This window comes from Megalops cyprinoides, chromosome 11 (genome assembly GCF_013368585.1).
Source record: "Megalops cyprinoides isolate fMegCyp1 chromosome 11, fMegCyp1.pri, whole genome shotgun sequence".
Lineage (NCBI taxonomy): Eukaryota > Metazoa > Chordata > Actinopteri > Elopiformes > Megalopidae > Megalops > Megalops cyprinoides.
In genome coordinates this window covers 11,792,247-11,815,154 of record NC_050593.1, presented here as the reverse complement: position 1 = coordinate 11,815,154, position 22,908 = coordinate 11,792,247, and the positions used below count along the sequence as shown (strand labels likewise).

The 22,908-nt window shown below is 45.8% G+C and overlaps 1 protein-coding gene across 1 annotated transcript in view; it reads right to left on the bottom strand.

The window, feature by feature from the left end:
• Window positions 1-19,807, bottom strand: part of LOC118785852 (partitioning defective 3 homolog B-like) — a 212,358-nt gene extending 192,551 nt beyond the window's left edge. The window contains exons 1-2 of the mRNA XM_036540793.1: window positions 19,490-19,807; window positions 5,915-6,016 (exon numbers count right to left, since the gene is read on the bottom strand). Of these exons, the coding sequence (XP_036396686.1) occupies window positions 5,915-6,016; window positions 19,490-19,606 (219 nt within the window). The 5' untranslated portion in view covers window positions 19,607-19,807. The remainder of the gene's footprint in view (window positions 1-5,914; window positions 6,017-19,489) is intronic.
• Window positions 19,808-22,908: the final 3,101 nt, after the last annotated feature.

Genomic DNA, 22,908 nt, shown 5'->3' with positions numbered 1-22,908 from the left:
AGCGACACGGTGCTCCTTGGTTAGATTCTTTTTTTTTCACGCCCTCCATCACTTCTGTCGGTTTCGGTTGAACTGAAGACAAATTAAAGACAAGAACAAAAACAACAGACAGAAATACCGCTCCACAGCAGGCCGGACCGAACGCAAACACCCATAAATTAAACCCAGGGAATGGACACGAAGGCAAGTGTCGCCCGTGTTTATTTTGATAGTGTGTTGTCTGTCAAGGAAGCCCAGAGTGTCTTTTTCTCTATGGTTCTTCAGCTGTAAGATTGGAGTGAGTCCTAACGTCAGGACAGCAAGGGCGGAACCATGGTGTTGTGGTTAAAAAGCTCAGAAAATATAATATCTGCTACATACAGTTTTAACATGTAAAAAAAAAAAACTATACGGTAAAATATCCTTCTGTAAAAATGGACAATATGTAAAAACTGTATCCTGATATGCTGCTGTAAAAATGGATAATCTGTAAAAACCATACGGCAATATCCTGCTGTATAAATGGATTTGCTGTAAAAACTATAAGCTATTATCCTGTGGTATAAATGGATAATATGCAAAAAGTGTATGCTAATATCATGCTGTATAAAATGGGCAATCTGTAAAATGTGTGAGATAAGTAAGTGGCGCTGGATAAGGGGCTCTGCTGAGAAAAATGAATAACAATAAGAGTAACAGTATGTGTCTCCGAGGAGCGGCTGCAGGAAAACCTAATAGTTTAATTGAGTGAACAAGATGCCCTCTCATCCGGGGCCCTGATTGGCAGGGACTCCTGCCAGGCCGGGGCAGAGTCGGGGGGGGGGGGGGGGAGCCATTCTGCCTGCCTCTCGCTCTCCTTCTCTCATCGAATATTCATGAGCAGACGGAAAGGTGAGCCAATCGCTGGTGTTCCCCGCTGAGGGTTAATGGGAACAGTACGGGGGAAGCGCTGTAATCAAATCAAAGCACTCAGTATCACAGCATCTCCCTTCCACTCTCAGCCCCGCACAGAGGAGAAGGGCCTCTCTCCCTCCTGCTCGCTTCCCTCTCTCTCGTCTCGGGCTCCGCCGTGCGCGACAAACCGCTTCTAATTAGCCTTGATTAACCTCCCTAATTAACAGCAGGGAAGAGAGACTACATTATAAGGGATTCGTGAAATAAAGTAATTCATTCAATAGCCATAAATGTTTAAGCATTCGTTTGTTTGTGGTTGTTTGCCGGGACTGAAATGCATTCGGCATCAAAAGAGGAAACGGTGCAATTGCAACATGGCACAGAACGAAAAAGAAGTCGATAACAACAATTACAAATGGGTGAATAGTGACTACAATCAAAAGGGTAAATACAATATCAGTTAGCCTGTGTGGCAAGGTGTGACACCGGTTAAAAACTGGCTCTGGATCCTGTCTCTCCAGTCTGTACTGGTTTTGTGACCCTTCGCTCAGTGTTTCCCCTCCCGGCTCCAGCTGAAACAGCTGGGCCAGGTGAACCTCAGTCACATGCTTCCAAGTGTGTGAACTTTAAACAGCAGGTCCCCTTCGCAGCTCAGCGGAGCCAATCCCACACCCTGCACAAACTCACACAGAGAAGCCACTTCCACATTTCCATAATGCACCTCAGCACAGAGAGGAAGCAAACAAATGACTGACTGACTCACTATCTTCGCACTTGTGACCCTAAACATAGCCAGCAACCTTAAGGCAACCTATTAAGATCAGGCTTCATATGTTATCCATTCACACTGTTTGATATGTACTGACATCCTGGTTAACTGTCTCATGGGCACAACAGCAACTAGAAATCAAACCTGCAACCTTCTGGTTACAATCTCAGCTCCTTAACCACCAGTATGCCTCTGACCAGCAAAAAGGGGGAGTGCTCTGATTGTTAATAATGCTCCAAGACTGGATTACCTGTCCTAAAGCTTTCCCATTTCAGGTCTGTGTGCTGGAAATCAGGTAACGGACGACTCACGTGTTTTTTATATTTATAATACAATAAATCATTGTATTTGTTACAATTGTTTTGTCTGTAATATTTTTTCCATTCCCCCCTCTTTTTGCAGTCCTCGTTTGTACATAAGGCTTGTCGCATGGCAACAGCCTCTGAACTTGCACAGGAGCAAGGGGCTAGGCGAGTGCAATCCTCCAATACGCACACTTGCCTACCACAGCTATTTTCCACGCTACAAGTCCCACGGCGCACCAGGAGGCAGACGCCAAACAGGGGATACGCACACTCCCTGATGCAAACTGAGAGAGTGACTCACGCGCCCGGACAAGTCTCAGGGTTCAGAGAGCGACGCGACAAGGGAGCCCTGGCCGGCCTTCCCGCCCCTGCCCTTCCCGGGAGGGACGGAGCCAATCTGTTCCGCCTTTGCGGACGACACGGACGGGTCTGAACCCGGGCCGTGGGGCTCGGTCTGGGCTCGAAGGGGGCGCCCCAGGCTGTCTGAGACGCGTGAGCGCCGAGAGCCGCGGCGGGAGAGGCGCCGGGCACGGAGGCGGCGCATTAGCGGAGCGCGGCGCTCGGCCCGGCGTGATTGATTCTGCTGGGCCGCTGGGCTACTCTGCCCCCGTGATGGACGACCCTGGGTTTTAATTAACCTTCTGTGCGCACATCAATATTATTTCAAACATGGAACAGCGTTTTCCCCTCCCTCAATCACGCCGTAACCTTTAAGAAGACATAGACTCTGCGCAGTTTATTCATTTATTTGATATTGCTTTAGGAAAAAACAGGATCAAAATGTGGCTACTCGGGGTAGTGCAAGAAAAATTTCTGCTGGCACTGTTTTTGATTATTATACTGTGCTAAAAAGGGTCACATACTGAAAATATGAATCTGTACCTTGGACAGCCTCTAGAGGGCAGAAGAGGGCAACCCGCATTCACTCCCACTGCAGTACATACAGTATTATCTTCAGTAAAACTGTTACCTCTTTGACATTCTTCTGAACTGACAAACGTAACTTCCCTCAGATACCTAGAGGCAAACCTTACATTCACAGTTACAAGACAAAATGGTATGAAAATACTGTAGAGTTCCTTGAGAAAATGGAGTGTGAATTATTCACCTTTGGTTATGATTAAAACATCAACACCGTATAATTGCAGCATATAGTGCCGAACTGAACGTTCCACTTTCATTTTTTATTCAGCTCATGCTGACAAAGTGTTTTGTAATATGGCTCTTTTCATATTCCATATTTATGAATATGCACGGCATGCATTTTATTAGCACATCTTAGGAATATGTTATCTGAGGGGGGGTGCAAGTAATCAAGGAATCTCACAGAACATGGAGCAGACCCCAGATAAGTGTCCTGTCTGCTCACAGACGTAGCGACGCTGTGTGGAACGAGGTCATGCAGACACGCAGAGAGGGGACCAGTGAGGAGTGGCGGCCAAAGCGTATGGAAGACCCCTGCGTGATTTAAACAAACACAAACCTTGCTTTTCCTCGGCCAGCGAATAACTTCTCATGGTTGACCGTGTTCGGCATTTACTTTAAATGATCAGCTCTGTTTGTGGGAGATAACACAATTTATGAGCACTGTGTCAGGCTACTTCCTCATTCTTGGGGGCCCCCAAACACGCCTACTTCTGCCAAACGCCCACAACTTTACTTGGAGTGACAAGCTACCTCATCTATACCTGGGTGTAAGTGGACTCAGGTTTCCAACATGGACAGGTTAAATGCACCTATATACACGCTACTGGAAACAAGCTAAGAATCGACACAACTGTGACAAAACAAAGACAGGAGGGCAACATTCCACAACTGGCATGGATCCCTAACCCCTGCCACCAGCCATCTATGATAACCGTGGGCTTCCTGTATCACACGTCAATGATCATGCACAACACAAATGACTGTGGAGCGGCTCACAAGTTCTACAGAAGGCACATTTCTTTGTTACAAAAGCCCAGCCCAGTGCATTCAGCACAGGACTGTTTTCCAGCTAGGCAAACCCCAGCCATTTCACCTCCGTGTTTTTAGCGCCCCCCCAGACCTCAACCCCAAAAAGGCACTCTTTGTCTCCAAACGCCAAGATCAATGACCCTCTGACTGAAACGCAGAAGGGCAAGAGTGGAGAAGTGCACATCCTTCAGACAAACAGTGTGAAGCGGCGATGAAGTTAGATCGTGTCGACGAAGCGTTCCTCATCCCATTCGTTTTAATCACATCCTCCAGGCCCTGTTATATCCCCACGGAGATTTGTAATCCTGCTGATATATCATATCATTTGGATTCATTCCCGCCACCCCCCCCCCCCATGATATTACAAAGTGAAAGTTACACTGGGCAAGATACAGGCTGAGTTTGAAGAAAACTGAGGAGGAGCGAAGCATTGGGAGGGCTTGGGAGGAAGTGGCAGACAGGTCACAATCATGCTGGGTCATTTTGGGTCATTCTGGGTCACAGTCATGCCGGCTGAGTTATTTTGGGGAACCGTCACCACGCCTATGGTCACGCACACACACACACACACACACACACAGACACATCTCCGCCCGCTGGCTTCACCATTGCTCAGATGAGACATTAAACCCAGGCCCTGACTCACTGCGGCCATTAAAGAGTTCATGGCACTTAATGTAAAGAGTAGGGGTTGCCTTATTGGGCCAAATTCCCTAATATGGCTCTCTCAATCTGTCCATCTAATCTCTACCACAGTTTAACTGGCTGTATGAGTCCTCACCTCTCCACCTCATGCAGTATGATGGCTAACGTGGGTTTCCCTTTTCATGCATGTCAATGAGTGACAGGCAGGGCACAGGTCTGCACTCTCAAAAACCTGCTAATAACGAAACTAAACACAAACATGGCTGACATATATCCAGCAAAAAGTAGATTTTAAAAAATCAAAGCGACTTACAAAAGTGCATACATTTAAAGTTAAAGAAAGCCTGTGGAGGCAAGCACACAAACACACACACACACACACACACACACACACACACACATAAGCAACCTACACTGGACAAACTCAATTTTGACCAGTGTATGTCCCCAGGTAAAGACTACTTTCTGATTATTAATGAACGTACTTACAGTAGAATTTATGCAATTTCCTTGAATATGAATGCGACTCTGGTTTGATGGTATTGTGGATTGCGCAGAGAATGTCTAGGTGTCAGTATAAGAGATGGAAAATGCAGTATTATCTTCATATGATAATTACACTGCCTGAAGCTCAGCATGTACAACACAAACTCATTACAATGGAGTTTAAGTTCCAATATATTCTGAACTCTGCAGCACAAAACAGTTTTCCCTCGACCTCTAAGACTCGCGGCCCTGCACACGGTATACTACACGTCCTTAAGCGTACACAGCGAAGTCAAGCCTCACCGCAAAGCACCTCCACAGAAAGCAGGAAAGCTCTGCCGCTGGTGCCACGATCCAGCCAGAACCTTCCCTTGGGGAGCTGTTTGTGAAGCAAATGATTATTACAGTAAGCACCTGAGCGTGTGCCGGCAGCCTTCAGTGGTTTTAATTAGCCTGTGAAAAATCAAAAGCTTCCACTGCCATCGGAGAACTAATGTCTGAGGAGATTTAATTAAGAGGGAACTCCATTACGAATTGGGAGTATGGCTAAGAAAAAACTCCTCCCACTTTAGGGCGGGGAAAAAGGACCAGAGACGGATACTGCCCTTTCCATCTGTCTCAACGTGACCATATTGTGCTATATTGAGAAATGGGATCGGTGCTCTTGGAGAGGCCCTCTTCAACCGTACTTGTGACCACCATTCAACCACTGGACTTTAACGGTGAGATCCACGGCCTGCACAGTCAACAGCGCGAGACCGGGTTAGATCAATGAAAGACTACAAAACCAAGGGACCCCAGAGCACCGCAGAAAAAGCTCTCCTCCCCTATAGGCCAGAGGGGCCAGGAAGTCCAGCAGGAAGTCCAGAGCAGCTCCTACCTTGTCTCTGTCCTCCACCAGATCGGTCAGCACGTCGTCCGGGTCCAGGATGCCCCCGTCGCAGTACTCCACATGGTGGATCCGGACCACAAAGTCTCCCTCCTGCGGCAAATAAGTGAGGAGTTAGCAGAAGTTAGATGCTAGCTATCTTTTGACTAACTAACTAACTTTGCTTTAACTAATGCTAACTAACCCTTTCAGATGCAGCACACTATGCAGGCATTTTGCAGCAATGCAAATCATACTTCACACTGCCGTGAATTAAAAGATTTAACTGCTGCATGAATTTAGGTTTATGCAATTCATTTTTGGGAATATCACAGAAGTATTAGCATTTGAAAACAAATCAAAGCAAAACAATTTCATATCAAAAGTGAATGAACCTCAAGCCCACTCATTCAAGTAACTTGTTCAAATAAAATATCATATTATCAAGTACCTCAAGTAATAATAATGTATTTTCTAAGTGAAGTAGACATACACATTATTCGTAATAGCCACAAGTGCTACTTACTCCTTACAAAATGGAACCTTTTAATGTTCACTTAACGCTGTTTGTTTCCTCTCAAATAAAGCCTTACCATTCATTAACATACTTCATATTCTTTAAAACCGACAATGGGAAGTGCTTACTTCCTCTTTAAGTGATGGCAGGAAGCACAGAAAATGGCTCCCCCCTCCTCAAGCCCTTCCTCCACCTCCCTGCGTCTCATCCACCTCCTCCACCTCCCTGCACCTCCTCCTCCCCACGCCCCCCCCCCCCCCCCTCCCTCTCAGCAGCTGTTCCAGCTCATGTTCACTGTACAGCCGACGGGGGAAAATCCAGACACCGTAAAAAATCAAAGCACACTCAGGGGATCAGGGGTGTCACTTCCAATCCCTGGAGGGCCACTGTAGGTAATCTCCAGCTAATGCCCCGCCTAAATAACTCTCACTTATCTAACCATGAGCATTTGCAAGCGGGCACTTCCTAGAATGGAAAGCAGAATAGATGCCATGCATAAGGAACAAGTAGAGTGTAGGCTCAGGACATGATGAGATGCACTGCTGAATAAAATGTACAAAGTAGGACAGAAGTGAGCACCGACTGGACTAATTAAGCGGTAAAGAGCAGCAGACACGCCCCACAGGAGCTGAGTTAGCCTCCCCTGCTGGGAAGGGATCCCCCTGGCAGAGGGATTTGGAAGCGAGGGAGATGTTTTTCCTGCTCTCTCGCTCTCCGGGAGTGGCGAGTGCATTCTTTGGCCTCTTTTTTTTTTTTCATTACTATTACCATCCCAGCTGCAAACAACGACAGGAACACACAGGGAGAATTTTACCCACTCTCCCACAATGCATCTGTGCTACAACCAGAACCTTCCATCTTTATGCCAGCAAAACAATGGTTTTATTTCTTTTTTGTTTTTTGTTTTAAATTTTATTTTAAAACCATACTTCAAAAAGGAGGGAAACTGGTTTGGTTTTATGCATTTTTGTGAATGACAAAGCTTTTGTTTCACATAAACACACAGGCAGTGAGCACATTCATCGCCTGCAAACATGAAAGTAAGGAAAAAATAAGCACCAAGAATTTCTGGTTTGCTTTGTTAAAAAAAAGTAATAATGATTTTAACTTGGCCTGGGTCCAGAGAATGAAAGCTAATGGAGCTTTGCGGTCACGGTGATGCAGGACACTGCTTGAATACCTTGCAGGGTTAGCTCACAGTCCATTGAGAAAATCACAGGAGACTGAGGAGATGTGCATTTGTGGGAACATTCTGATGTAGCAATGCTTCATTTCATCTTAACATCAGAATCATTTCTTTTCAGTTACAAACTAATGTGTACCATTCATCTCAAACATCACGCCAGTATCGTAAGCTACACAGAACAAACCCGTACCAGCTCACTGCAAGTAATCTGTCTCCTGATATAAACGAACTATGAAAGGGTACAAGTAAGCCATCTCGGAGTCTGTGCAGCTCATACGATTGCAGCTTATCTAGACATCTATGGCGCAAAGCGGTTTGATGTACAAGCGCGGCCCCCGAACACGACGCCGGTGAGTTCCAAGGGCCATTACCCACAATCCATCTCTTTTAATGCCGAGCGCCAAGCCGGCAGACAGTGGGTTATAATGGCTCTGAAACCCCCCAAGGGGGGTTAGACCCGTAACCCCATGGGCACTGAACCGACGTAACAGTGCAGCCATGTTGAAAGGAACCTGGGAAACGTTCCCTGTTGTTTCCACCAAACCCACATGACAGAGACATTCGTGGGGTACCTGAGCCGCCACTGACTGAGACACTCTGACTGTTTTTCCTGTGGCGAGTAAAAGGATATTGCATTCTACTGTGTGAGCACCGGAGATGATCTATCCGTCCAACAATACAGCCTGACAACAACAAACCCGTTAGTTTATAACTGTTGTAGGAAGTATTTGTGTATGCTTATGAATGTCATTAAGTTGTGTTAGGACTTATAATGCATGGTAATGACTGTCATTATGTCTTGTGTAGGGGGTTTTAAAAAGATATGAAATCCCCACTAACACCTCAGCCTCGTTATCAGCTTTTATCAAGAGCTGATAGAAACGGTCCAACGCCTGAAAACACAATACTGTTGCAATCTTGAGATTTGTACAGCCAAAACTTCCCATTTGGAATGGGAGCTATGTCAGAACTTTTATACCAGAACAGGTTTAAGTGGCAGGCTCACAGGCACTGGTGTTAGTGGAGATGGGGAAAGTGATCAGAAAAAACAGGGCTACGGGGCACGATCCTCTCTGACACAGGGGCGGGGCTCCGTGTGCACCACCTCAAACCACTTCAGTAAAATGCGAAACCTGACCTTTAGTCATACCAGTGTGATCACATGTCAGTGTCTGTATGTGCTGATTACACTCACTTCCCTATTGCTGTGTGTGTGTGTGTGTGTGTGTGTGTGTGTGTGTGTGTGTGTATGTGTGTGTGTGTGTGTGTGTGTGTGTGTGGGATGGGGGGGGAGACAAGGAAGCGAACCATAAAGGTGACAAAAGAGTCAAGAGCTTCATGATGAAGAACATGAGGCCCACACTCATTACTGTTATCAGCTGTAGCAATAAAAGTATTCATTTGCACGGAGGACATGCTAACTCAGGATGAGTTATATTGTTTTACTTCTAACTCACTAGTTGTAAACATTTAGAGGTGTACACATTAACTGCATCATTTCAGGTATATTTAAGGGTATAACGGCAATGCTCCACTCAGGACTTGAACCCGCAACCCTCATTTGAAATCTCCGGCTACCTTCCCAAGCCATTTTACCATGCGAGCCCACATGCTTTCTCACCCAGCTGTCTAAGGATTGAAACAGTATGCAACGCCACTGGTTGCTAACCAGTATTCTCTCGTTGCATGTTTGAATGTCAGGTGAGGCACTGCTGTTGCACCCTCAAACCGGGCAGATAACCTCAACAGCTTCAGTAAGAAAAAAAAACAGTTGTTTCAATAGATAACATGCAGAATGTAACGCATGGAATTTGCTTTGGATAGAGGCGTATGCTGGGCAAATAAGTAATGTAAGGGTGAACTGTAGAACAGAGAGGGGAGGGGGGAGGAGCTGAGGAGGTGACTTCACTTCACAGCTCTTCTCTTCGTAATGTTTATTAACGTTTCACGGGGACAGAACGCACTGCCTGTCTGCTTGTTTGCCTCAAGGAACTGCGCGGTTGTTGTGTCTCATTTTCAGAACAGTTTTATGAGCGGTTTGGAAGATATTTGTCTTGTATTTATTTTAAGTTTGTCACTTTTTTTTTTTCCTGGCCTCTCAGCTGCAGACAGGCCGAGCGGATGCCAGAAACTCAGAGCTGCAGGACTGCGGCGTTCCTCCAGACGTCCACCTGCTAGTACCACCTCTTCAGTCCGTGATGTTTCTGCAGCAAAAGCACGAGCACGGACACACCCACACATGTTAAACACTGCAGAAGCCATTACTGAGACAGCCAGGAGCCACTGCTGTTCACACCATGTGACTCCACGGTACACGGAAACGTGTTCAGGGTGGGTGAGTCTCTCTATGCCGCACACACACAGAGCTAGAACACACACTCATACATACACACTCGGAGCGGGCATACGCATTCACATACAGAGACACACTCACACAGAACTTACATACACACATTCCGTACACATGCTGCATACATGCACATATACATTATGTTCACATGTACACACCACATACATACACGTGCGACACATGCATTAAACATACACACACAAATACTTGGCATACACACATGCACCACACGCAGAGCTGGAATATCCCATACACACAATCCCATACTTACACAAATGCATACATGAACATACAATACACTCCAGACACGCACACACACACGTGCTAAACACACACATATTACACATAATACACACAAACAGAGCTGGAATATAAACACTCACACAATCGAGTATGCACATACACACACACCACCAAATCATCAGCCATTTGCCTGTCCCCCTATGCTATCTCCAGTCGATAAATACCAAAATCCTCTGCCTAAACTTCCACAAGCCAGTCCCCAGGTAACTGCAGAAACAACAGAGAAATCTCAAAGGCTAGCAGCAGTGATGACGTACCACAAATATGCTTTCAGGACCGACTAAAACCATTTTTAACAGTCTGTGAAAATATCAGCCAATTGATTTTCCTTTTAAATGAAAGGAGAACTGTAAAAGGTCTACCAGTAATTACCCCTGCGGTTCCATGCTGTAAAAGAGGTTCTGTCCCGCTCTAGGAACCAGCTCTCCATTCACTCCATTCAAACCCATAACAGCAGCAGAAGAACACTTTACCTCAAGGACAAACATTAACCCCTCAAACACCCTCTTCGGCTCAGAGTGACAACGACCAGGTGCTGCACCCCTACACCGTAATCTCATCCCTCAGCTTTTGGGTCCTTGAGGTCTGTGGATCTCGCCACTCCATGACAGATTACCTGTCACTCTATATTGTCATATACATGTACCGCACTTTTTCTCAGATATCCAGGACTTTCTCAGATGCCTTTGGCCGAGGGGTCAGGGAATACTTTTTCAGTTGTATTTTTCCCCACTGGAAACCGTACCCTGTAACGCACACTGTCATGACCAGCCTGCAAAGTGCAGCGTGCCAAAGAGAAGCTGCTTGATCGATAAGTCGATAAAGCAGGTGGAGAACAGCTCTGCGTGTGAATGCAGGACACCAAAGCAGTAGTATGATGACAAGTTCAGTCACTGCGAGCTCCTGGGTTTTACATTTGTAAGCATTTGCTTATCAACCACTTTTATCCTGTGTGTAATGGTGCAGGCCAATGCACCTCAGAACAAACTCACAAAGAGAAGGTATAAAATAAAAGGTATTTTATAGGTATAAAAGACTTTACTATTAAAAAAAACAACAGAAAACCAGCCAAACTAAGTCTAAGCCAAACTAAAGCACACGAGGTGTCTTTGATAGTTTACAGTATCACCCATTTACACAGCTGGATATTTACTGAAGCAATTCAGGAACCTTGCTCAAGAGTCGGTCCCATACAGGAGTCAAACTGGCAGCCTCTAGGTTATGAGCCTCACTCCTCAGCACCATAGGGTCAATTCTTCCTGGGCTCTGAAGGTTCTGTTTAGTTATTATCTGGGGTAAGAAGTCAACTAACTTTTTATAACATGAGCCTAACTCTACAAACCCAGAGTTTTACAGTTTTTGGTGTTTCATTCCACATTTAACAAGCCCTCCATCACCACATACACTAATTACGCCACATTTACATTTTAACCGAATTTAAACTGAATAATTTTGCACTTTGAAAAAATTTTCTAATAGGTTCTCAATTTACTGAAATGTAATATGAATTTCAGATTCCACATTTGCCGCCACCACCACATTCTAAGACACCTGGAAGAGCAGCATCTGCTTAATGAGAGTATACATTAAATTGTTATGAATAATACGAGGAAGGGGCGCAGGAATATGCGGGTGGGGGCGATGGGGGCCTGTAATGAGATGCTGATGATGTTGATCTCTGGAGCGTTCTCCCGTCTGAAGATGACATGGAGCAGCAGGGCTGCTGCTGCCGGCTCTCTGCTTCTGCTGACCGTGGCAGGGGTCTATTACTCAGGCTAATGTCATTGCAACCCCTGCAAGCATAATAACAATGATGATGATGATGGTGATGACGACGATGACGATAATAACAATAATAATGTGATAGCAGACAGGGCCGTATGTCTGCCGAGCGGTTCTCGTATCCCTGCAGCTTTCAGTCCGATATGTGAAAATCTCATCATGCGAATTTAATAAAACTACTCCCCCCCCCCCCCCCCATTTCTATTGGAGACCTTGTGCCCATACATAATGAGATATGTTTCTATTAGTTAGAGAATTCATTAAATGAATTCTTTCCAGGGCATCTTCCGGCTCTCTGAGCGAGGGCCTTAGTCAGCCGCTAAATAAGATCTACAGCAGCGCTGGGTGCAGGGTGCAGACAGCCACAGGGTATCGTAATGCATCACGGAGTGTCACAGCACAGCTTGGCATGTAACAGAGTGTCACAAGGCATCGCTGGGCATTACAGTGTGTAATAGGCTGTCACAGTGCATTGCTCTGGTCTGCATCAAGGCAGCTCTACAAGCCAAACAGACAGCAGGAAAGGTGAGATAATCGGTAAATAACTTCACACACAGGTAATCATACTGACACCAACCTACACAATACTGATCAATACATGTACCTGTCCCCGTACTGTCGCTATACCTGCTGTATGCACTTTTGTAAGTCGCTTTGGATAAAAGCGTCTGCTAAATAAATAAATGTAAATGTAAATGTAAATACATATCCTCACACACAGGTAATCATACTGACACCAACCTACACAATACTGATCAATACATATCCTCACACACAGGTAATCATACTGACACCAACCTACACAATACTGATCAATACATATCCTCACACACAGGTAATCTTACTGACACCAACCTACACAATACTGATCAATACATATCCTCACACACAGGTAATCATACTGACACCAACCTACACAATACTGATCAATACATATCCTCACACACAGGTAATCTTACTGACACCAACCTACACAATACTGATCAATACACATCCTCACACACAGGTAATCTTACTGACACCAACCTACACAATACTGATCAATACACATCCTCACACACAGGTAATCATACTGACACCAACCTACACAATACTGATCAATACACATCCTCACACACAGGTAATCATACTGACACCAACCTACACAATACTGATCAATACATATCCTCACACACAGGTAATCTTACTCACACCAACCTGAACCACAGTCTCACACACAGGTAATCATACTGACACCAACCTACACAATACTGATCGATACGTACCCTCACACACAGGTAATCTTACTCACACCAACCTGAACCACAGTCTCACACACAGGCAATCACATTCACACCAACCTGAACCACAATCTCACACCCAGGTAATCATACTAACACCCACCTACACAATGCTGATCGATATGTATCCTCTCACACAGGTAATCTTACTCACACCAACCTGAACCACAGTCTCACACACAGGCAATCACATTCACACCAACCTGAACCACAATCTCACACACAGGTAATCACACTCAGACCAGCCTGCCCCTGTATCAACACAGAGAGGCCTCTAAGGTCATTTCAATCAGCAGTGGTTTGAATAAATATTTACACTCTCTAGTAGAGATCATATGCCAATGAAAGACAGCACTGCCTAGAGTCCTGGCCTGCACCAGAACTGTGCATTAGGATAGAGTACCATAAATACCACCCGACTCTCGAAAATAAACAGGGTCTTATTTCCAGGAAACATATGACTGTTTCTGTGTGTTATTATGAGGCCATCAACTACAGTGGCCGATATCACAGTGAGGACAGCGCCAATGCAGTGCATACTTCTTATGCCTGCTCTCGTGAGCCCAGTGGAGCACTTTCCCTACACATTGGCAGGATGTTGAGCCGCTCGGCCGCTCCGCTCCCCTGTAACTGTTCCACACAGACAGAGAGCAGTGAGAGGCTCTAGAGAAGGCTGCATGGTCACTTCTAAGATTGTCAGTTGCACCTTTGAAGGTACACCTGAATGTGTGCTGAACATACCCAACTGTAGCTCTATGGATTCTGAGCGCAATGTTCACTCAGACATTCACAACAGTGGATAAAGGCTTCTGGCAAGTGAATGAATGAAAAGGCAAACACTGTCATGAAAGAGGAGCCGACACATCGCAACAGCAGCTCGACCACAATGCGGCCCCCGTGATGTCATCTAACGGTGCCGGACACGAGCGCTTTCCCGAGGCGGCAGAGCTTTGGCCACGGCTCAGTGGGGCGTTTGAGTTCAGAGAAGGCGTCTGGCGTAAGTAAGCCGCACGCCCGCCACACATTCCGAGGAGCTGCTTTCAATCTGCTCCCTTACGCGGCGTGGCGCAAAGTCCACATTTCATAAGGTGCCTCGTGTGGCGGGGAGCTGCGTTTTTCGCCGATATCAGCGCTGCTGACAGCCAGCTCAGCGTTCCGGCCCTCTGACGCTCCCCGGCATAATGAAACAACAGCAGCCAGGCTCCACACCTCCATTTGTCTTCATAATTAAGTGGCTCTCTGTCAACAGGCCGATGACTTTCTGAACGACTCCGGACCACTTCCTCCCTCCGCACTGGGCGCGCTGAGGGCAGGCGGCTAGGAGGCACCCAGGGAGAATCAATGCCTCTCACAGCGCTGCCCACATGCATGCTCTCACACACACACACACACACACACACACACACACACACACACACAAACACTCTCAGTCACACATAAACACACAAACACTCACAAATGCACATACATACACACAAACACTCTCACACATACATACACGTGCTTTCTCACATTTACAAATGCACACGCAGTCGCACACACTCACAAATGCACACATAAAGACACGCACACACACACATGCTAGCACTGACTCACACTCACTTTCACATGCAAATACAAAGGCACAGGCTCTCACACACACACACAAACACACACCTACAGGCACACACACACACACACACACACAATCTCACTCACACACAAATGCATGCACATCCAAAAAAACACACACGCACCACTCACATATACATGTGCACACACGCACACACACATGCATATACACACAAAAACACACACACCACACATGCTTATACTCACACACACAAATGCACATGCTCTCACACACACTCACTCACGCGCATTTCATGAATGCACACTCACACATAACACACACACACACAAACACATTCTCACACAGACGCACACACACGCATGCACACACACACGCGTCTCACACACACACACACCTCATATAAATCCTTCTTCGTTAACACCCTGACTGACGAAGCGCTAACAGAAGCCAGGCCTCTACAGCTGCCACACTTCAAGCAGGAATTAACATCACGAACGCAGACGTACTTTTCTTGGACACTCCAATCTCTTCCTTGCCTGTTTTCAAAAGGAAACAAAGGAAAAGTTAAGTTGTTCTGCCAACAAGGGTAGCCATGAACGCACTCGCCATTTACAGAACAAATCCCATCAAATCAGGGCATTAAACTCTCCCCCTTTCAACGCGAGATCCGTCTTCCTCTTGGAAATTCGACGCCACTCGGAAAGGCGAGGTGCTGAAGATTAACGCGGCGCCTCCGCAATAAATTCGGAGGCCATTGCTTATTGCACTTTAATCCCGAAACACATTAAACACATAATTACACAGCTGCGAGAAAATGTGCGAGATTAGCATAACAAAAAAGGGGGAGAGGAGACGAGCTTGTGAGACTTTCAATAGGAGCGGGAGGAAATCTGGTAATTAACAGCTCTTCTCCGCGCTCCATCTGAGAGGTGATAACGGACCTTTTAAGCCGTGACACGAAGCGCGGGCTCGGCGCCGGCCGCGGGCACCGTGGGGGGGGCAGCGGGACCGGGCGGATCCCGGGCTCTGAAGTCCAGCACCATCTGAACGCCACCTGCCCACGGCTCTGCATTTTCCACTGGCTCCGTGTTCCGCAAGCCATCACGGCTCTGGGGACTGAATAATCGAACCCACTTCGTTTTTTTTTTTTTTCCCCCACAAACGGCGTATGAACTCACAGTCCCTTCTGTGTAAATAATGAGTCACTGCGAGGAGTGTCTGCACTCACTCACACTGTCGGGAAATGAAATTAAAGCGATCGGTTGATAAGTTGATTGACGCCGATGATGTCATCGGCAGACAGGAATGCGAGATGACAGCACGCTGTAGATGTCACGAATAAAAAGCCACTTTACAGCAGCAGGGACTGGCCTCCATGTATTATTCTGATGGTTATAAGCAGCAGCTCCATCAGTGGTTGGTCCAGCACAGGAGTGCACGCGTGTAGTGTGTCACAGACCCTGTATGAGGGCTTCCATGCTGTCAAGGCCCTCCTTTGCTCTCGGATCAGCAGGTCCAGGACCACATATTGCTGTGTGCAGGATGAATGTGCAGCTTTCAAGACAGAGAAGAGGCTGAGGGACCGGAACCAGCAGAGCTGTACCAGAATGACCTGTCCGTCCTGTTCAGTCTGCAGAGAGAGACTGGGCTTCATCAGTCTCCTACTGTGGACCCGCAGAGAGAAACTCAGCTAGAGCATCTAATCAGAAATGACAGACACACATGCACGTACAAATGCATGCGCATGCATATGCGCACACACACATACACACACACGCACACGTATATGAGTGCATGTGCATATGAACATGCACCTGCACGCACACACATGCACGCACACACACGCACACACACACACACACACACACACACACACAGTACTATCCTCTAAGCCTGACAACAGTGCACACAGCAAACCAAATACCCGAGGCGTCCCCAGCCTGCACCTGGAGACGCGCATAACATCATTTCTCATTTTATAGTCCTTTATTTCATCCGGCGCTTCCTTTCCTGAGCACAAAATACTCACATATTAAACTCCCGTGGGTCAGTCCCTGGCCTTCAATTTCACCAAATGGCCCAAAACTGATATCAAACACAGTTACAAAAACACCGCCTCACAACTTCTCTGCATCGCAAAGATTTACACCGCAAGCCTTAAGATGCGAGATGGAGAGGCAAACGCCTTCACCAGTCATTACAGCACCGGGGACAGAGAGCTCCCAAATCACTGTGACAGCCTGCTTTGGAGACAGTATAATGACTGGCGGCGTCGCGAGGTGGAGAGTCTCGTCGGGAGGCCGGATCTCATCGCAGCATTCAGCGTGTCCTGGAGGGACGCGGGGCGGGAGGGAGATGGCCGCCGCTTAATACGCTGCCGGTCTGACTGCCGGTCTGACGTGCGAGCAAGGCGCCCGCGGCCATTAGTTTCATCGGGCCGGCAGGGCGGACACGAGCGGGGCGAGGTGACCCCCTCCGACCCCTCCGCCAGCGGAATAATGAAGCCAATATGGTCTGCGGCACTGAGGGGAATCGCGGGTCATGGAGCGGGGGTGGGGGTGCGGGGGTGTGTCGGGGTGGGGGGTGGGGGGGGGGGAGCTCGAGACAGCCCGGAAATCCAGCGTTTTATTTGCATTTCCACCGCAGCGGCGATGGAGGCGGTCACAGCTGCCGCCGTCCCTCAAGGCTCCGCTAATGTCCGCTTCACTTCTTTTTTCTTTCCCCTCCCCCGCCCCACCGAAGTCATGGACTCTTTCCACCGAGACGCTCCGTAACGTTCCTCATCTCCCAGAGCTCCTTGGAAATGAAAAATGATGATAAAAATCTAGATGTTATCCGCAGACCCCGCGGAAAGCCAATTCCGATTACGGGCCCCTGTGCAGATGAATGAAGAAATTCCTGGATCGGGGGTGTAATGTATGACCAGCAGGTGGGCTTCGTTTCCCACTGAACCCCGCGCCAGCGGCCAACGTTCCACGACTGCGCTAGTATTTCACCAGCAATCCCGGAAACTTGGGAGGGATAAGACGTGGAAAGGAGACTGCATTTGTCATACTGCTAAAAGTCTACCACTGAGACCCGCTCGGTGTTAATTAATATAGCCTGCCCAGGAATGAATCTTAGACATAACCTTCAGCAGAATCAGACACAGATGTATCTTTGACACAGCCGTCTGTGAAATCCAGACAAAGAGTTAATCCTCAACGACAGGGACAAAAAAAAAAAAAAAAAACAAAAAAATGTCAAAGTAAAAAAAAAAGTCCACCTCCCCACACTGGAGTGTAAAAAGGCAATACCAGACGGAAAATATCTGTTCATCATGCTGCGCTAATCGTAGCGAGCCTATTTCAGCGCATTACTGAGTCAAAGTGAAATTAGTGACCTCCTAAAAACCCCGTGATAAAAACACATCTTCTGCTTCTGCAATACCTTCTTCTCCTCTTAAACACTTTACAGAGTGCTTGCAGGAGGAAAATCTTTCTTTGCGGATGATCTGAACCTTTTCAGAGTGGGGTTTTTTTTTTTACAGCTTTGTTTATGGTGATGGTGCTGCAAATAACAGCAATTCCAAATAATCAAAGAGCACTCTTCCTGACTGATCTGGGACAAAATAAATCAAGAACAAAAATAATCAACCGCATTTCATATTTAACCGTGGGACGCACTATGAAAAGGGGAAGAGAACGCACAAGCAGACACACCCACAATTAGCTGGTGCCATGAGTTCACCCACAATTGAAAGCAAAAAACCTCAAGAACCCTCCTTTAAACGACAGCAATGGAGCTCCAAGACCAGCTGATGTTTTCCCTGGGTGAACTGTCATTTAAAACAACAACAAATGTGACATTGCATGAATGTGTTCTAGGAGACAGTAGATATTGGATACAGACAGACAACAGATATTCTAAGACTAGAATCTAAATGAAAACAGCATTCAAATGTACCTGCACATTTACTAAATTATTATCATTATTACTGACAGACGTCGGAGGAGGGGGAGGAGCTGAAAAGGGTAACCGTGCTTATTCAGGGACATGAATATGTTACATATTTACTAATAATCCCTTCATACAGCAGGATATGTTAGAGAAGCTGATTCAGGTAGATAGGTACCTATCTATATACAGGTACCTAACTGTATACTATTTTACTCTAAGAATGATCTGCAACATTCTGGTCATAAACCCAGCTCTTAAACCCCTCACGTAACTTTGCAGTGCACAAATGTGTAACACACGATCCTGTGAGCATTTACGGTCTGTATGCTGGGAACTCGCACAGACAATATGTCGTCTCAAACGCAATAATACAGGTAAGTAGCAAGAGAAAGACGATTGTAAAAATAACATCTCCAGGCTACACATTGCACTAGGCTGGCTCGCTGCAGCGGCGTTGGCTGAGTTTGATCACGTGGTCCAAGATGACAGCGAAAAGAATGCCTAAGGCAAACACACAGGTACACTGATTCAAACGGAGTAATGTTTCTACTAATTGGTATCATAATAATCAAATGACAACAAATGACAACAATAACACGTTTCAACAAATTTAAACACCCAGAAAGCAATGAAAATGACAAAAGCGTCACTATTTACCTGTTCCAAAATCTTTTTGTATCTCTGGGTGGCTTGTTGGATCAGGTCCCGAACGGTCCATCCTTCTTTGCATGGAACGACGACACCAGTCCTTCCGAAAGTCACCGTCACTTTCATCTCGATATTTACACCCCAAAAAAAGGAAATTTAAAGCACCGCACCTTAAGATTGAAACAGCTGTATTTACAAACGTGGCCTAGAGTATTCCCAGAGTCTCTCTTACTCCACCCGCCTTCAGCCAACGCTGCCGCTCATGGAAGCTGGAGCAACAGGTGTCATTGGGAAAATGAGAAAGACCTAACGCTCACGCAGACAGCTAAGAATATTAGCTTCATGTGCTTTGATTAGCTTTGATTATGTGCAAGAACAGCACTTAACGTGTCATGACGGGTACTGCGTACAAGTCAGACATACAGCTAGCTGGCTAAATGAAGACAGCGCATCAAAACCGGAAGCAGATTAAACCAGTTGAGAAGCGACCAGTTTATACTGTACCACAGAAACTGAACGTTACGCAACCGAAGGTGTGTGCGTTCGCATCAAGTCACGGAGAGTTTGTCATTTGCCTTTCTGCTCTGCAATACTTGAAATTAGCTAGATATTCTGTTATAGCAAGCGTGCTAGTACTGCTATCGTGCAATAATGTCATTGTCGCAATGAGAAGCCAGCTACGCGATAACAAGGAGCGCTGCAACGATGATGATCCCAGACTCTGACACTGGCACTAAACGAGAGAAGTTCCCAGACAAAGTCATTACTTTACAACAAACAGTTTTGCATTTCGGTTCGGTAACATCCTAGTTTACTGAAGCCCGAGCCCTGTGGTGATCAATACTGAAGCGCCGCTGCAAAGTTTCTGGTTTTCCCGTTCCCTTCAGAAATTCCGCTTCCTTCGTTTTGTCCCAAATTGATTTTCCTCTCCCTTATTTCAAAATCCCGTTTCACGTAAACAGGAAATCCAGGACTGAACATACAAAGCTCTTGGTTGCTTTTATAGAAATAGGTTTATCCACGGAGTTGCCAGTTCCCCATAAATGTCCCAAACGCTTACACACGCCAAACTTCCAGACAAACTTGGGCCACTCGCTCCCACTTTGTTAAAGGGCCAGTACTCCAATTCGAACCCCACAGTAAAGCAATGCCACCTCACGCTTCTGTCGGAATGTATCACCATACGGTAGCGTTTCACATTGGACCATTTTGGTAAAATATTATCACCACTTTGACAATTATGAATGTTGCAGTTTGTGTGTACTTGTTTTTCCACTGGGTGTGTCTAGAATAATCTCTGTTTCCGTCATATTCGTAACTGGGAAAGGCCCAGGTTGTTTTTCTAGAACAACTGCACACATGAAAGCAAAATAAAAAAAAAGTACAGTATAAGCAATAAAACAGGTAAATAACAGGTAAATAAGTCATGATAACAAAAAATCTTCCAGATTTAACATTGTTATCCCTCACTCCACACAAGTAAGCAGTGAGGGTCTAAGCAGGCAAAATGCTCCTGTCATCTAAACCCATCCTAACATTATCCATGCATTTTGCCAAAAATACCCAACATACCCAACAAAATCAGTATGGTTGCATTTAAAACATCAAAGTTTCAATCCATTCTGCAGACAGTGACACATTCATGGGGTAAGTCTGTACATAGATAGGAAGCTCCGGATTACTTCAGTCAGCAAGACGCTTGTCATGATTTGTATCCTATGGCCTGAGTTCTAAACCATATGCCAAAAATGACTGGGAGCCCACAGCAGCGGAACGAATTGGCTTTGTTCCACTGCGGATAGGGGAGGGTAGGTCGGTCGGGGCTTCATCGCCTCACTGCTCTCAGGCACCCCCTCAATTTTCAAGGCACCTGCAAGTTGCTCGGATGATGTCAGTGGAGTAGCGTCTATCCTCCGATGAGCGCCCACTTCACTATAGTGTGTCGTGTGACTGTAAGCGCAATAAATAGCCATCAGCTATCTGACAGCATGTCCTGCAAGTGCATTGGACACACTTCTGAACACACAGCGTTCCTGTGCAAGAGGTTCTGAAATGATGCGGGTTGCAGAAAAGGGAAAAAGGCGCAAAACAAAGAAAAAAGATTGCACGTGGCAGCTTAACTTCTACATTTTTCAATGTCGTATTTTCAGTCCTGTGATGAATGTGTCAACTGTGTGGCATTTTCAACTGTGTAATAAACATCCAGCATTATTCCCGTGGTTCTTTGTGTAAAATTTGTCATTGACATTTATTCTCAGACAGAAGACAAACAAAAATAATGAGGGAATTATTAACAGATGTAATGTCATAATTATACATCATTTTATATGACACAGTTTGATGAATTACTTTATGAGCCCTAACTACAGAAAAGTCCCTTGTGCTGTTTTTTTTTTTTAATCCCAACACATCAATGTCATTGTTTTTTAAGATGCAGCAAAATGTTGTAGTTTTTATCAAAATTAACAAGCTAACCACATTAAAATAACTTCAAAATATGAGCTGGCATTCTGCCAGTCGGAGAACACTTGCCTGTAATGGGAGCTCATGCTCACAGCGGTCCTCATTAATGTTTTTCCGGCCGCGAGCTTTTGCACAACCTGCTTTGCAGACGCACATTTTGTCGCTATTCCACCAGGCCTCTCTGTAGCCACCATTGTGGGAGTAATTTGCCAGGTAATTTCATCAGAATGTGTGAGTAATTAGCGTGAAATTGAAATGAAAACCAATAAAGACGACCGCTTAAGGTCTCCTAAACAGCAGAGGGTAGGATTGACAAGTGCGAACCAAAAAACAGAGGCGCTGTCAGAACCAAAGAAAAATAATTTGAGGAAACTCATAAAACGGTGTCTATCAGGGGTGCTAACCAGCTACAGATTGCATTGAATTTGCACTGTTTTGCAAGTTCCCATCACGCACGGAGTTCATCAGTTCACAGACATCCGAATTTGAATTAAAAACAAAAAACACTGCATATGGTGGACCAAGAACACAAAAGCAACAAAATAACAAGTGTGTTTTCAGATATAATATAGACACTTTTCATTGCCTGTCCTCAGATAAGATTGATAATTCTAAATGCAGAGAATGCAGTAAAGCATGTAATTAATGCAGACCAGGGCCATATCCTATAGTCGGTCTGCTGAGGTGGGTCTGCATACCAAGATTTGCTGATTCCCTGGAAGAGAAAGTGCAAACTGTTACTTTCCTTACAAGACATATCCATAGTAACTGACAGGCCTGTGGAAGCACTGTTTGCTTTTCCGGGGATTTCAATCAAGCTGGCCGTTACTCTGGAACACTCTGTTTCTACACGTTTCTACTGAACTAACTACTCCTTTGAAGGCTTACAAAGATGTTTTGGAGAATTTTCATGTTTTTTGTTCTTTTTTATTTTGTTTTTTTGCAAATAGTCATGCAATGTGCAG